This window comes from Dasypus novemcinctus, chromosome 5 (genome assembly GCF_030445035.2).
Source record: "Dasypus novemcinctus isolate mDasNov1 chromosome 5, mDasNov1.1.hap2, whole genome shotgun sequence".
Classification (NCBI taxonomy): domain Eukaryota; kingdom Metazoa; phylum Chordata; class Mammalia; order Cingulata; family Dasypodidae; genus Dasypus; species Dasypus novemcinctus.
This window is the reverse complement of record NC_080677.1, coordinates 153,298,258-153,315,271: the sequence shown is the minus strand read 5'-3', so window position 1 is coordinate 153,315,271 and position 17,014 is coordinate 153,298,258. Positions and strand designations below refer to the sequence as shown.

Below are 17,014 nucleotides of genomic sequence, written 5' to 3'. Positions count from 1 at the left end.
GAAGTATTTTGAAAGTTGTTGTGGATGACCTACAGTTCTTTCAGGTGGCTTAGTTTTTATTAGATACACAACTGGTGTGTGGAAAAAGCATGTCTTTTGAAATGAAATCACAAAGCAACTTTATTTTGGAGTCCTTATATCCATTTACACTTGCTTAATGGGGTTAACTTTTTCTTTGCCCCAGGTGGCACCAAGACTTCTCTGAGCACTCTTAGGTAATAAGTAATTTAAATTTAATTAACAAACACTGGGCTGCTAATTAAACACTAATTAATTATTGGGTTGAATAGTGTTTCATGCCCACCCAGAACCTCAGAATGTGACCTTATTTGGAAATAGGGTCTTTGCAGGTGTAATTAGTTAAATTGAGATCATTCTGGATTAGGGCAGGTCCTAATCCAGTGACTGGTGTCTTTATGAGAAGTGAAAATAGAGACACAGGTACACACAGAGGGAAGAGGGTCATGTAAAGATGGAGGCAGTAATGCAGTTGCAAGCTCAGGACCTCCAAGGATTCCTGGCAACCACTTGAAGCCAGAAGAGGCCAGGCAGGATCCTCCCCTACAGGTTTCAGAGTAAGCATGGGCCTGCCAACACCCTGATTTCTGACTTCTAGCCTCCAGAACTGTGTTGTTTTAATTTACTCAGTTCATGGTACGTTGTTACCATGGCTTGAGGAAACTAAGGTCCTCCCCCTCAGGTATTCCAGGGGAATGGTGCTGGGTGATGTGCTTGGTTTTTCTCTTTCATTACCTCTTTTCCAAGTAGTAGTTGCAGTTTCTGTTCCTGTTCAGATGAGTTTAAGAAAATAATCTTTTTTTTTTTTTATTCTCAAAACTCAAACTGTCACATAAGTAAAAACTAGGACTTGAACACTATTAGGATACTGTCCATTAAGAAATAACACATTAAACTGTAAGGCAACAAAGGTGTTTATTTGGGGTCTTAGAATTGCAATTCAGAGGACAGATTTTAGGTAACTGAAGATTTCAGTTTTAGTTACCCAAAGGGATAGTACTTGAATTGCCAATTTTAAAAATCCTTAGTGAGAAAACCATTAGCGTAACTAAGCACAGGCACCCACTTTTGGACCAATCAACCTAGCCAAAGGCTTATGGTCTTGTAAGCTCTCTCAGGAATCATATTGTTTCAGAGGGTGGAGGTGGGGGAAAAGGATGTCCCTGGAAAAAAGGGGTGCGATCTATTATTGGGGTGGTGGTAGGTGCTCAGTGGTGAGCCGATGTAGCAGGAAGAATGCCATATTAATATATGTTATAGAAAATGAGATTGTATTTAGTTATGCATGAATTACACAGTAACAGGGTAGGGCAATCATGCTGGTCTGTGGGGTTGCTAATAGACATGGCTTTCTGGGATCTAGTCAGGATCTAGTCAATGCATTGCCTACCTGTTGGTCTGTGTATAGTGGGAAGTGGACAAGTACGCAAAGATTCAGAGGACCTTGAAAAGTTCTTCAATTATGGGACAATTTGGGGTGCCAATTAGAGATTGGGTTGTAGATTGGCTTGTGCAGACATTCTACCTCTTTGGTGAATAGAGTGTTGAGAAAAGAGATCCAGTCTTGGGGAGGAAATTGTTAACATGGGTGAGAACATTGTCTATCATCAGAATCAGGTTGTGGGCCCAACAGGAAAGCAGCACTATGAAGAAAGCCACCATGATGCTTTTCTATGGAGAAATGGGGATCAGAAGTGAGGATTGTAAGCTATCTTGTCTTTCAAACCGTCTTTAGCCAGGTACATGTATTGTGGTAGTTATGTTATGTAAAATGTGGAGTTATCATAAATACAACGTGTCAAATTCAAAACCTTGAATGAACCACATTATACAGCTAAGGCATTGGCAAGGCAAAGATATCCATTTGGCCAAAATAGGACAGATTCTTACTTGACACCATTTAACAAACTAAATTTAATGTTGATTACAAACCTAAATGTAAGAAAACAAAATCATAAATATAAGGAAGGCATTTGACTCTGTAAAAATTAAAACATCTTTTTAAAAAATGAAGCAAAGTTAAAAGTTAAGTAGTGGACTGGAAAAAAATCTTTATGCAGATACAATAGAAAAAAAGAGTAGTAATCAGAATATGTAACTCCATAAAAGAAAGGCAAATAGCCCTGAGGAAAGTAGGCAAAGTATATAAACAGATAATTCTTAGAAGAAATAAAATATGACCAATAACATTCAATAAATCTCAATCTTACTTGGGATAAAGGAAATGAAAAACAAAACAACATTTCTTTTTGTCTGTCCATTTAACAAAAAAATAAAAGTTGGTGTATATCAAGTCTTGACAAATATGCAGGGAAATGAGTACCCTTAAAATACTAGTTTGATAGGAATTGCTCGCTTTCAAGGATAATTTAGCATGTTTAACAGACACAGGCATACTTTATTATTTAGAGAAAAATATACACATATGATCATGGAAACATATAAAAGGAAATTTATCCCATCATTGTGATAGTAGCAAAATAATAGAAATGAACAACATTTATTAGCATGAGTATGACTCAACAATCTGTGGTAAAATAATTATAAGTTTATACTATGAACAACTATATGCTAACAGAACTTAGATGAAGTGTAAAAATTCCTAAAAAGACACAAACTAACTAAATTGATTCAGAAAGAAATAGAAAATCTAAATAGACTATAACAGGTAAAATAAAATATGGTATTTCCATACAATGGAATATTATTTGGCAATATAAAAGGAACGAAATACTGATACATGCTACCACACGTAAATATTGTGGTAAGTGCAAAAAACCAGGTAAAAATTATCCATATTATATTTTTCATTTATGTGAAGTAATTAGAATAGGCAAATCTATAGAGACAGAAAGTAGATTAGTGGCTTCCAGGGCTGGGGAGGTGTGGGGAGGAATGGGAAGTGACTGTTAAAGGGTGAAGGTTTTTTTGGGGGGGTAATTAAAATAGTCTAAAGTTCAATAGTGGTGGTGATTTCACAGCTTGGTTAATATGTTAAAAGCCATTAACCTCTGGTGGCCACTGCTTTTATAGCATTCTAAGGGGTAGTGGTGGGGAGGGAAGAATAGGTGAAATATGGGGCATTTTCAGGACATTGGAATTGTCTGGCATGACATTACAATGACAGATACAGGCTAGTATATATTTTGTCATAACCTACAAAATTGTGTGGGACAGAATATAAACTATAATGAAAATTATAGTCCACAGTTAGTAGCAATGCTTCAGTATGTGTTCAACAATTTTAACAAATGTACCACTAACAAAGGGTATTGTTAATGTGGGAAAATGTGGGAGGGGGAGGGAATGGGGCATATGGAAATCCCCTGTATTTTTTATGTAACATTTATATAATCTAAAACTTCTTTAAAAATAAAAAAAAATTTAAAAATTTCTGTACAAATGAAAAAAAAAGCCATTTAATTGTATATTTTAAATGGGTGAATCATGTATGTTCATTATAGTTTAACGAAATGGTTAAAAAAAGTCTGATTGTGATAAACACACAAACATAAATCTGTGATTTACAATGGAACTAGCAGACTAAGACCCCTGAGTCAAATCTGTTCTGCAGCATGGTTTTATAAATAAGGTTTTATTGGAACGGCAGCCATGCCCATTCATTTACCTATCATCTATGGCTGCCTTTTTAGAACTGAATAGTAGTGACAGAGATTCTCTGACCTGCACAGTTTAAATATATATAATCTCACCCATTACTGATAAAGTTTGTCAACCCTGTTATGGAATAATTAGTCACCTTTAAAAGGACATAAATAGATCTTAGAAATAGTGTTAAGTCGAAAAGTCTATCTTCTGTATTTTAAAAATTTTTTTACAAGGAAAATGTAAAAACTTTTATAAATAATAATGTAAATGTAAAATTCCAATGCATTATAGAAATTTTTGGTTTGTTTTTCAGAGCTATGGCAGATCATGATTTGTTAGAGGCTGTAAGTATAATACTTCCAATTTTTAATTGTGCTTTTCTCTTGATGTTCTCAGTAGGTTCTAGAGATTGTCGGGGTACATAATATTAAATAAAGATCCAGTGCTTGCTCAGTTAACTTGTGATTTCTATGCATATGGCAGCTGGAAAGTTTCGTCTATTTTGATTTTGTTAGATCTTATAATCACTTCTGAAATATTAGACTACAATATTCCATTCTTTAGTCATAGTCTTCTAACCTTCCATTCATTTTCACTTCTTGTTCCTTATCGCGTTCAGCCCCAATTACAGCCTTATTATACAGATTATTACCAATGATTCATTGTTTCCGTGAGTTAATGAAGACTTTCTTATTTTAATAAAGTAACCAAATAACCCCTCTATACGAGATGTTTGCTTTCTGAATTATTACTAAGATGATAAATTTGTTTTCAGAAATATAATAAGAAGCTAAGTGATTTTCAGTTATTACTAGAGGAGAAATCAATGCTGGAAATTGAGATACAAAAGTTGAAGAATGCAGAGGTTGGTAAAATTTAATATATGAAAATGGTAAATAGTACCTTATGTTAAAATAGGAAGCAGAGAGTTATTTTGCAATGTTTTATATGCTTTCAATTATTAATAATTTTTCTTTAGCGGCTTGGTTTTAAAAAATAAAATAATGCTATATTTTAAAATACCATGTTAGCTACTGGAAAAAAACTGAATGTTATGAAAAAGAGTTATAAAATGTAAATATTTGAAAGCCATTTTTATACCAATTATTTAACTTTATTAAATTACCAGTAAATTAGGGTTTTCAAATATATTTTAAATGCATTTTATTGTATTCTCTGCAATTATGAAATGTGTGTTTCCCATTCTTTATACCAAGCAGAGTGACTAGAAATGGCAAGAATAAAATAAATTTTGTTTTCTTCTGTTTTTTTCCCTCTTTTTTTTGCCATTTTGATATAGCATATAAATTCAAACTATAGACAAAAAAATCAAACAGATTAGAAGCAAATTTTTACACTTAAACATAAAATATATGATTGATGGAGAAAACTCTCATATCTATCAGTATTGGTTTCTTAATATTCCTTACTAGAGAAGGAAGCAGAAATAATACCAGGTGCTATGCTATTTTATCAGTCAGGGAATCAGTGATCCTACACAGATGCCAAATATAAAATTGCGCAATTATTTAGCTCTTGAATGTATTAGTTTTTAAATGGGCGTCTTCAATATATGGAGCCTGATATAACTCAATGTTCTTGTTTGAGCCATAGAACTTTTGTTAATTGCTTGACAGGTTTATACCTCCTTGTACATTTTTGTCTCATCCCCCCCCCCCCACATCATTACAGCTTGATTTCTCACTAAGCTTTCAATATTCTATCATGTATTAAAGTCTACTGGCCACATTTCTGATAATTTACTTATGTGAAATGTAATCAATGAATGGCTTTACTTTCTCTGATTAGAAATTATTCATAGCATTTCTGACCATTGTGTGGAAGTGTGAAGAAGAAATATCTAAGCAGTATTACTATGTATATGGTAGTATGCTCTGTCTACACAGAGGGCCGTGGCAAAGAGATCTGAGAGAGAATCTGATTTCAGAGAAAGAAATTTAATGTGAAACTCAATGGAATAGGATGATGGGGAAGAGAGTAAAGGCTCTGACATTATGCCAAACTCAGAATTTCTAATATCATATTTATTAATTTTCTTCTAAAGGGTGCTTCCTTTGCTAACTTAATTATTTCTCACAATGATTTCATTTTTGTAGACAATTAAGTTTATTAATTAAAAGCACATTTGATTCCTAACCCTGTCTGAAAAATGTTAATGTAGTTGCTATGTGTCAGTTAAGGTGTTTTTTTCTCCTTTCCTTTTCCTGTTCTCTTTCTTTTCCTTCCCCTCTTTCTTCCCCTTCCACTTTCCCTTTCCCTTTCCCTTTCCTTCCCCTTCCCCTTCCCTTTCCTTTCCCTTTTGTAAGCAGGAGAAACTGATTTTCACTATCTAAAGGAAGATATTTATTGGGCAGGTATTAGGGTCACTAATTAGGAATTGAAGGAAAAGTTGAAGAACCTTGTTTGGTGAGGGATAAAACCAGGGCAACTCTGGGAATCAATATAGTAGAAGCTCATGAATAGCCACTACTTCTGCTCTTTCAGGCATTGTTAGAAAAAGAGTTAATAACTAATTTTCCCTCTCCTGTTGGATACTGGCTCGGGAATGACTCAGCTCCAACTGTTTACCTCCCATAGTAGTCAGATTCTTGGGAGAGTGGATCTTATTAGTCTAGTTTGGGTGAGTACCACCAGGACAATTGGAGATAATGGAGGTACAGAGCCCTCCTAAAATGTGGTGCTGCTTCTTTTTCTTTTTTCTTTATTTATTTTTTATTAGAGAAGTGGTAGGTTTACAGAAAAGTCATGCATCAAATACAGCATTTCCATGTACCACTCTGTCATTAACACATTGGTGCTGTTTCTCAACAGAAGGGAAAAAGTGTACTGGACACACACATCTGATACCCACTGTACCCTGTAATGTTCCCTAATTACTTTCTTATGCATTTATTTATGCCAGGTATCAGCCAGCTTTTACCATAGAAGGCCAGAGAAGTACTTTAGGTTTTGTGGGCCATACTGTCTCCATTTGTAGTATGAAAACAGTTGTTGACAATATGTAAATGAATAAGCATGGCTATGTTGCAATAAATTTTTCAAAGTAAGCTTTGTAAACTTATGTACAAAAATAGGTGTTAGGGTGGATTTGACCCACAGTTTACCTACCCCTGATTAATTCCATTTGTGCTACTGTGTAGCTTTCTATATAGGATTTCCTACTGCAGATATTTTGGTATGCTGTTGCTGGAAAATACTACGTAAAGGGGATTTGTTTCTGCATTCTCTGTTTTGTTGCATTGGCCTTAGTGTCTGTTTTTGTGCCAATATCCTAGCACCTTCAATGATTACAGATTTAGCATAAATCCTGATATCTTATAGGGCAAGTCTGCCCACCTTGTTCTTCTATAGGAATTTATTTATCTTTGACTTTTGCACTTGAACATGAATTTTAGTATTAGTTTGTCAAATTCCACAGGGTGTACTGATTCTGATTCTGTACATTAAATTGGAGAGATTTGACATCTAGAATACCAAGATGCTCTTTTGTTGGTGAACATGAAATGTCTCCATTTTTGAAGGGTTTCTTTAAAGTTTTACAATCAATGTTTATAATTTTCTCCATGAAAATCTTACTCATTTTTGCTAGATTAATCTTAGATGGTCAATGATATTTTAATTGCTCTCTTTTGAAAGTATCTGTGAGTAGTGATAACCCAAATTTTCTTGTTTTCCAATGTGTAATTTATTTTATTTTTTTTTGCCTTGAAGACTGGCAAGAACTCTCGAATAATACTGGATAGAAGTGATGAGAGAGGACATTCTTCTTTGCTCCTGGTTTTTAAGGGAATTTTCCTTGTTTCCTGTGGTCTCTTTTGATCTCTCTCTCTCTCAATACCATTTATCATATTAAGGGAGTTTTCTTCTGATCTTAATTTGTTAAATATTTATTTCATGCTCCACAGAAGTCTTCCAGCCTCTGCCCACTGTCCAATTCCAAAGTCATTTCCACATTTTATAATTATATGTTAAAGCAGTACCTACTTCCAGTTACCAAAATCTGTATTAGTTTTCTGTTGGCTGCTATGACAAATTACCACAAACATAGTGATTTAGAACAACCTAAATTTATTATATTATAGCTTTGTAGTTCAGAAGTGTTATACAGGTCTACTGGGCTAAAATCAAGATGTCAGCAGGGCTGTATTCTTTTTCGAAAACTCTAGGGGAAAATCAGGCTGTCTTCTCTCGCTTCTAGAGGCTGCCTGCTTGCCTTTGCATATGGCTCCATTTCTCCATTTCCTAAGCAGCAACTTGTTCTCTATTTTATGTAAATTTTCTAAGTAATGTATTTCTAGGCTAACATTTTAATTTTCTTTCTCTTAATTTATTTGCTTTGCTATTTACTTTGCTCTTCTCCACTTGAAATGGATGCTGAGCTTATTAGTATTCTGTCTCCTTTTCTCTTATAAGGATTTAATGCCCTCCGTTTCCATCTAACCACTATTCTAGCTCTAGCCTCTACATTTCTATATGTGGTATTTTCTCATTGAGTTCTAGTTTTTTCAATTTTAGTTTTGAAATAATTTTAGATATACAAAATAGCTGTAAAATAGTACAGTAGCTCAGAGTTCCTGTATACTCTTTACTTGGTTTTCCCTAACGTTGACTGCTGAGACCAGCTCAGCAATAGGTTTGCACGAAGGGAAGGCAACGCAGAACTGAAGAAATAAAAGGACAGAAAGAAAGACACAAGAGAGGAAATAAAGATGGGACCAGGGGACTCAGCTTCTGAAACTGAGAGCTTCAACCCTAGTTTCCACATGGTATTTATTTAGGAACTTTCAAGCAGCTGTTTGTTATTTGCTATAATAAGGGACATGTACAACATTTACAATAAGGTACAGGTCATAGAAAGTTCAGATGCCTCCTCACACAAATATTTTTACATGCTGACCAGATGGTGTTCCATCTAGTCAAGGCCTGGTGTTCCTAAGCCCGCACTTTTTGTCTGCGTTATGGAAATGTTTCAACTTCAAACCATGTTCCTTACTGTTTTTCCACAACAGTTGACTTCTTACACCACATCACATTTCACAACCAAAAAGTTAACATCAGTACAATAGTCTTAAATGAACTAAAGACTTTATTCATATTTCTCCTTTTATTCCACCGATGTCCTTTTTCTTCCAGCATCCAATTCAGAATCCCCCATTAAATTTAGTTGTAATGACTCCTTTGTTTCTGTGACAGTTCCTCAGTCTTTCATGACTTTTGAAACATTTGAAGAGTAATGGCCAGTTATTCTGTAGAATGTTCCTTAATTTGGTTTGTCTGATGTTTTCTCCTGATTACATCAAGGCTAAATATTTTTTGGCAAGAATACCAAGAAGCTAAATGCCCTTCTCAATGTAGTATATCACAAGATGTAATTAATAAATATCTTGAAGTAATATTTTGAGACTATGCTGATATCCTGTTTCTTCTCAAATTTTTATCCATTGATTTTAGGATCCATTGGTAGATTGTCTGCAACAATAATTACTGTCATATTCTGATGGTAATTATATATTTCCTTCATTACTTCTACATTTAATAATTGGAATTTATTCTGTATGAAAGATCTGCACCTTTTCCCCCATTTATTTATTTATTCAATTATTTTACAATTCTCCCAGGAACTTTGATTGCTATCATTGGAAAATAGTATTTAGAGACCAGGATCTGGGTACTAGGTATGCTCTTTTCTTCTAGTGTGTCATTGTTTTTACACCCTCCTAGTGGACATAGCTAGGAAATCCCCATCCTTGTGGCAATGCACATTTCTTTTTCTAGCTTTATGTATGTATGTGTATATGTATTCATGAATTTTCCAGTTTAATATCACAGAATTCATTGTAGCCTTCCTCTTTTGCATATGTGTAATTCTTTTTCTGATAATGAAATACTTGGCTTTATCTACAAAATATTTACTTATTTATTCAATCCTAATATATATATAAAAGCACTTTCAGAATTGCTAACCATACTCCTGTAAGAAACAAATACACTGACTAGAGTACATTATTTGTGTACAGTTCTTATTCTCTCTTCTTTCCTTGGATTTACCCCTATCCCCTAAATACCCAGGTTCACCAATTTTGAAGTTTTGCCACCTTTGCTGTATCTGTTTATCTATCTATCTATCTATCTATCTATCTATCTATCTATCTATCTATCTATCTATCTATCTATCTATCTATCTGTGATGGTTAGGCTATTGTGTCAACTCGGCCAGGTAATTGTGCCTAGTTGTTTGGTCAAGCAAGCGCTGGGCTAACTGTAATACAAGGGCATTTATGGACTTTAGTCACCAGTGACTTTACTGCAGTGTTAAATCATGGATAGCTGGTTTTAATTACATCAGTCAGGGAGATTGCCATCAGCAATGAGTGATGCTTAACCTAATCAGTTAAATCCCTAAAGAGGGGAAGTTATTCCAGCATTGAGTGAGAATTTCCCAGCTTGTCTTTGGACAGCCACCATCTCCCAAAACTCGTTAAGAACCTTCAGTGGACTTTCATTGCAGCCCCTGGTTGCAGCCTGCCTGTGGAACCTGGACTTGTGTATCCCCACAGCTGTGTGAGAGACTCTTCTAGAATCGCATATAATTGACAGATATCTCTTGTTGATTCTGTTTCTCTTGAGAACCCTGACTAATATACTACCTATCATCTATCTGTCTGTCCTATCCATTTTTCAATCCATTTTATGAATGCTTGAGTGTAGGTTGCATAGATCAAGCTCCTTGAACACTTAATACTGCCATATACATTTTCTAAGAACAAGGATATTCACTTATATAACTATTTTAAGTGCAGTTATCAAATTTAAGGAATGTAACGTTGATATAAAGCTTAACCTATATTCCAATTTTTTCATATATCCCAGGAGTTTCCTTTTGAGCTTTATTTCTTCCCTTGATGAGCCTGTCCAGGATCACATCTTCCTTTAATTATCATCTCTTTAGTTGTTCATTCTTTTTTTTTTAATTGTGGGAGCATACATACAACATAAATTTTCCCATTCAACCACTTCCAAACATACCATTCAATGGTATTACACATATTTACAATGTTTCAGTGTTTTTCAGTATTGCATTACTAAAACTTCCCCATCTCCCCAAAGAGAAACCATCAGCCATTATGTATTAACTCCACATTAACCTTGCTCCCTGCCCTTGGCAACCTGTACTCTAATTTCTATCTCTATAAGCTTGCATATTTTTTATATTTTCTTTGTAGTTATCATGGGGTTTAACTTTAACATTCTAATCTATGACAATCTTGTTTGCTTAGATATCAATTTAAACTTCAATGGTATAAACAAACTGTGCTCCTATATCCTTCCTTCCCCCCACCTTTATATAGTTCTTTTCACAAATTACATCTTTATATATTGTGAGTCCAAAACTACTGATTTATTACTACATTTTATACATTGCCTTTTAGATCCTGTAGGAAGCAAACAGTAGAATTACCAACCAAAAGTACTATAGTCTGGCATTTATATTTACTGAAGTTCTTTATTTATTTGTGTGACTTTCATCTAGTGCCTATTGTACTTTCCTTTCTACCTTCAGAACTCTCTTTAGCATTCCTTGTGGTGCTGGTCTAGTGGTGATGAATTCCTTCAGCTTTTGTTTATCTGGGATTGTCTTAACCTTTGCCTCATTTTTCAAAGATAGTTTTCTCAGATGTAGAATATTTGGTTGGCACATATTTGCTTTCAGGGTATTCGATATGTTATCCCACTTCTATCTTACCTCCATGGTTTCTGATGAGAAATCAGTACTTAATCTTATGGGAAGTCCCTTGTATGTGACTCATTGCTTCTTTCTCATGGTTTATCTTTATTTTCACTTTTTATTTTTTGAGTATAGGCTCTAAGGTTTTATTTTTTGTGTGTGTATGAGCTATGTAAAATCCTTAAATAAATTAAAAATTATAGTGGCAAGGCCTATCAACTAAAGATCACCAGGGACATACATAGAGTCAAATGAAGATGGGTTATTACTTGCTGCAGCAATGGAGATCTCATATCATTGGGAAGAGGATGCTAAGAGGGCTTATAATAGGATTTCGGCTTGTATTAGGTGGATTTGGGGAGGTTCAAAGAAAGAGAGGCCTATTTTAGATAGGGCACTATCAACAGGGGTAATTCAGTGATTGAGTGTCTTAATTTAAAGGTAAGAACTATAATGGAACATGGCTAGAATTGTCATTGGAGGACTAGCAGTCACTCATGCTAGCTGGGGAAGGGTCAATTGGTCATATTTGTGGTTGTGCAATGTATCTGTTTAGGCATGTTTATAGAGTGGATTTACTTTCTTCACCTTCCATCACATCTGAGTCCTCATTTGATTTCAGTAGTCTGCGTGATTGTCTGTGTTCATCAGGGGAATTCCTTGACTTAGTCAGCTACCCAACTATGGCTCAGCACTGCTCTTTTCCTTAACAGTATTGCATTGGATCACATGTGGCACTGAATTTACAGAGTATGGTGACAGAAAGCAAAGCAAAAGAATACTGCTTAGCAGTTTTTCCTGCAAAAATATGGCAGTCCTTGGTCCATGATTCTGTTAATTCTGTGTACATGGGCTGAACAAAGAATGCCCCACCAATGGCTGGGAAATTCTGTCTTGTTTTCTAAAGCAAAAACACACCTGGCTTGGATGTGGTAGTACCTCAAATGATAGTGAACTGGGACCATGTTTTTCTAGCAGCAAAGGCCATGTTGGTGACATCCTCTGGCCCAGCACTTTATCCTGAGGGGCAGGCTTGAAGCCAAAGTGCTGCACAAGGGAGGAATGCAGCTAGGGAGCTGACTTGACTGAGCAGAGTAGGGACCCAATTGGGCTCACTTTGTTGGTTTTCAGCAGGGGTCCAGAGTCAGTGTCCCCATCAGGCTCAGAAAGAATTAGTGGGTCCCTTTCTGCTACTCCCTTCCCCCTGACCTGGGCCCAGCTCTCAGGAGGTCCAATCTTGTTGTCTGCTCATTGTCTGTTTGTTGTCTTTGTTTCTTCTTAGGAGGCACTGGGAATTGAACCCAGGACCTCCCATGTGGGAGGTGGGTGCCCAACTGCCTGAGCTACATCTACTTCCTTGAAGATATTTTTATTCCATATTTCTCATATGTTCTTTTTAAAAAAACTGTACTGAGATATAGTTGACACAATAAAATATACAATAAGCTTATGTACACTCATTAAATCATCATCACAATCAAGGTAATGAATATGTCCATAACAGTGAAAGTTTCCATGTTTCCTTTTTAAATCTTTTGTCCCATTCTTGCTCCCTGCCACCAAGTAGCCACTGATTTGCTTTTTGTTTCTAGAGATTACTTTGAATTTTTTGGAATTTTGTGTAAACTGACTCAAGCAGTATGCAAACTTTTTGGTCTTTTTTCACTCAGCATAATTATTTTGAGTTAATATCATTCATGCTGCTGTGTATATTAATAATTCTTTCCTTTTGCTTACAGAGTACTCCATTGTATGGATAAATCACAATTTGTTTTCTGTTCATGTGTTTATAGTCATTTTGATTTTTCCAGTTTTGAATATTACAAATAAAGCTGCTCTATGAACATTCATCTACAAATCTTTCTTTGTGAAAGTGCTTTTATTCCTCTAGGGTACATAAAAATGGCAGTGGAATAGCTGGGTTATATGGTAGGTAACTTTTTATTTTTATTAAAAAAATTTTTTTTAAAGATTTTATTTTATTTTTTATTTATTTCTCTCACTCCACCCTCCCGCTTCCCAGTTGTCTGCTCTCTGTGACCTCTGTGACCACTTCTATCCTTATCAGCGGCACTGGGAATCTGTGTTTCTTTTTGTTGCGTCATCTTGCTGTGTCCGCTCTCCTTGTGTGTGGTGCCATTCTTGGGCAGGCCGCACTTTCTTTCGTGCTGGGCAGCTCTCTTTACAGGGTGCACTCCTTGTGCGTGGGGCTCCCCTATGTGGGGGACACCCCTGCGTGGTACAGCACTCCTTTCGCGCATTAGCATTGCGCATGGTCCAGCTCCACATGGGTCAAGGAGGCCCGGGGTTTGAACCACAGACATCCCATGTGGTAGGCGGACACTCTATCCATTGGGCCAAATACGCTTCCCAGTTTTGGGAGATTTGATGTTTAAAAAATATTAAGTACACTGTCGGAGTGACGGACCGGAAGGGTATCGGGAATGAAAGACAAAGAGAGATTGGGATCAGGGGTTCTGAGAGCATTGATTTCTCATGCTCACCAGACAAGTTTGTTAACATCAGGGGCTTCTTTGTATACCCCAAGCAACCGTGAGAACTAGCAACAATTCTAGCTAACTATTCCCATAACTTCGTTAATGAAAACACAGTGCACAGTGGATAAGAGAGTAACTAAAGCCTAAGATGTTCTATTATGTTATTGAAACAAATATACTCATAAATCTTGTTGCCCAGGTTACTTGAGAAATCAAGTCTGGGTTCTGCTGGAATGTTATGTTTCCCAGAGAGATTAGCCACCTGCACGTACATCTCCAGGGACAGCATGACCCAGTGGTCAGAAAGTAACTTGCTTCCAGGGAAACAATATGCCTTTGTTTCCCACAGTACACTAATATAAAACGTGATGTATTTCTTTATTTAGATTGTCCTCAATTTTTCTTAGGAATTGTTTTTAGTGTTCATGTATGCATGTTGCATCTTTTACTAGTCAGGTTTTATTCCTATGTATTTCATATTGTTTTTATTGAAAATGGTATGTTTTTAAAATTTTAAGTTCTGATTTTTCATTTATGTATAAAGGAATTCAGTTGAATTTTGTATGTTTATCATGTGTTCAAACCCTTGCTAAACTCACTTATTAGTTCTATTAGATTTTTTTAAAAAAGGAGCTCCATAGAATTTTCTACATAGACAATTATGTCTTCTGTAAATAAAAAGTTTTATTTCTTTCTTTCTAATCTGGGTGCCTTTTACCTCTTTCACTTGTTTTATTTTGCTGGTGAAGTCCTTATGTATAATGTTGAATGGAATTAATCATAGTGGACAGCCTTGCTTAGTTCCTGATATTAGGAAGAAAGCATTCCATCTTTCACAATTAAGTTTGAAGCTAGCTGTTGGTTTAAGTAGATGGCCTTTATCAGGTTGAGAAGTTCATTCTATTCCTAGTTTTCTGGTAGTTTTTATTTTATCAGGAGTAGATGCTGGATTTAAAAAAAAATATTTTTGTCATCTATTGTGATAGTCACATGGATTTTCTTTTTTAATCTCTGAATATGGTGAATTATGGATTGGTATGACAGACCATCCTTAGAGTAAACTGCATTTAAAGAGTAAATGGACTTGATTGTGATAATTATCCTATTAAAATATTGTTGAATTAGTTTTCTTAAAAATTTGATAAGAGTGTTTACATAAATGTTCATGAAAAATATTGCTCTGCTGTTTTCTTTTGTATTATCTTTGTCTGGTGTTAGTATTAAAGCAATGTTGCCCTCCTACTCTGCTATTGTTAAATGGAGTGTACTATAAATTTCAATTAAGTTGGTTGATAGTTTTTTTCTTTCTTTCTTTTTTGAGGGTCCAGGACTGGAGATTTAACCCGGGACCTTCTATGTGGGAGGCCAGTGCTCAACCACTGAGACACATCAGCTCCTGAGTTGGCTCCCTCATTTGTTTGCTCATTGTTTTTGCTTATTTTGCTTGTTGTTTTTACTCATTGTCTGTTTTCTTTAGGAGGGACTGGGAACTGAACCCAGCACCTCCCATGTAGAGGGCAGGTGCTCAACTGCTTGAGTCACATCCGATCCCCGTTAGTGTTTTTCAAGTCATCTATAGTCTTATTGATTGTCTCTTTACCAGTGTTATCAAATACATAGAGAGGAGTATTGAAATCTTTAACTATAAATCTAGATGTTTATTTCTCTAGAAGTTCCAATGGTATTCTGAAGTGCTAAGTGCATAAATGTTCATATTTTTGTCCTCTTGATGAATTGATCCCTTTTATGGTTATGACTCCCTTTATTCCTGATATATTGATATTATCACTTAAAATTTGTTTAACTTCATCACGAATGAGTAAATTTTTTTCTTTATTAAAGAAGTTGTGGTTTTACAGAACAATCATGCAAAAAAATACAGGATTCCCATATACTATCCTAGCATCATCACCTTGCATTGGTGTAGAACATTTGTTATAATTAATATCACTTTTTAAAATATAATTACACTTTTAAAATAAAATCCATGATTTAACTTAGGGTTCACTTTTTGTGTAGTGTAGTTTCATGGATTTATTACATTTGAAAAATTCTGTTACCATATATATGTTCTAACATTTCCCCTTTGGATTATATTCAGATATATGTTTCAGTGCTGTTAATTGTGTTCAAAATGTTTTGCTACCACTGCTACCATCCATTACCAAAACATTTTCATAATTCCAAATAGGAACCCTGTACATTTTAAACCTTAACTTCCCACTCCCTATTCCCACCCCATCCCCTGGTAATCCATATTCTAGATTATGATTCTATGAGATCTTATAATATTTGGTGAGATCATACAATATTTGGTTGTGTTTTTTTTTTTTGTATGTGGCTTCTTTCACTAAGCATGATGTCTTCAAGGTTCATCCATGTTCTCACATATAACAGGACTTCATTCCTTTTTCAGCTGAATAATATTCCATTGTATGTATGTACCATATTTTATTTATCCATTCATTAGTACATGGATACTTGGGTTGCTTCCATCCTTTGGCAATTGTGAATAATGTACTATGAACATTGGTGTACAAATAATTGTTTTAAGTCCCTGATTTCAATACTTTTGGGTATATAACTTACAGTGGGATTGCTGGGTCGTATGGTAATTCTCTACTTAGCTTTCTGAGGAACTGCCAAACTGTTTTCCACAATGGCTGTAACATTTTACATTGCCACCAGCAATGAATTAGTATTCCTGTATCTTTGCATCTTCTCTAAAACTTGTTATTTTGTTTTGAAATAGCTGCCTTTCTATTGTGTATGAAATGATCTCATTGTAGTTTTGATTAGCATTTTCCTGATGCTTAATGATATTGAACATCTTTTCATATGCTTTCTTGTCATTTGTACATCCTCTTTGGAGAATGTCTATTTAAATCTTTTGCCCATTTTTTTTTCTCAACATATTTCTATTCTTTAGTAACTTAACTATCTTCTATAAAATACAAATAGATGATCTCTGATTCAAGATGTCAGACCTGCTGTAGTCTCTATCTCCTACCCCAACTCTCTTAAAATTAAAGATTTTATTTTAGGAGGTACCAGGGATTGAACTCAGGATCTCATACATGGGAAGGAGGTGCTCAACCACTACATCTGCTCCCAAAGAAAAGACATTTTTTTTAAACAAATC

General features: G+C 35.1%; 1 protein-coding gene across 14 annotated transcripts in view; it reads left to right on the top strand.

The window, feature by feature from the left end:
• Positions 1–17,014, top strand: part of CCDC7 (coiled-coil domain containing 7) — a 568,294-nt gene that overhangs the window by 122,848 nt on the left and 428,432 nt on the right. For all 14 annotated transcript variants that reach the window (XM_058297711.2, XM_058297712.2, XM_058297715.2 and 11 more), the window contains 2 exons: positions 3,941–3,971; positions 4,403–4,492. In XM_058297711.2, coding sequence (XP_058153694.1) covers positions 3,941–3,971; positions 4,403–4,492 — 121 coding nt within the window. The remainder of the gene's footprint in view (positions 1–3,940; positions 3,972–4,402; positions 4,493–17,014) is intronic.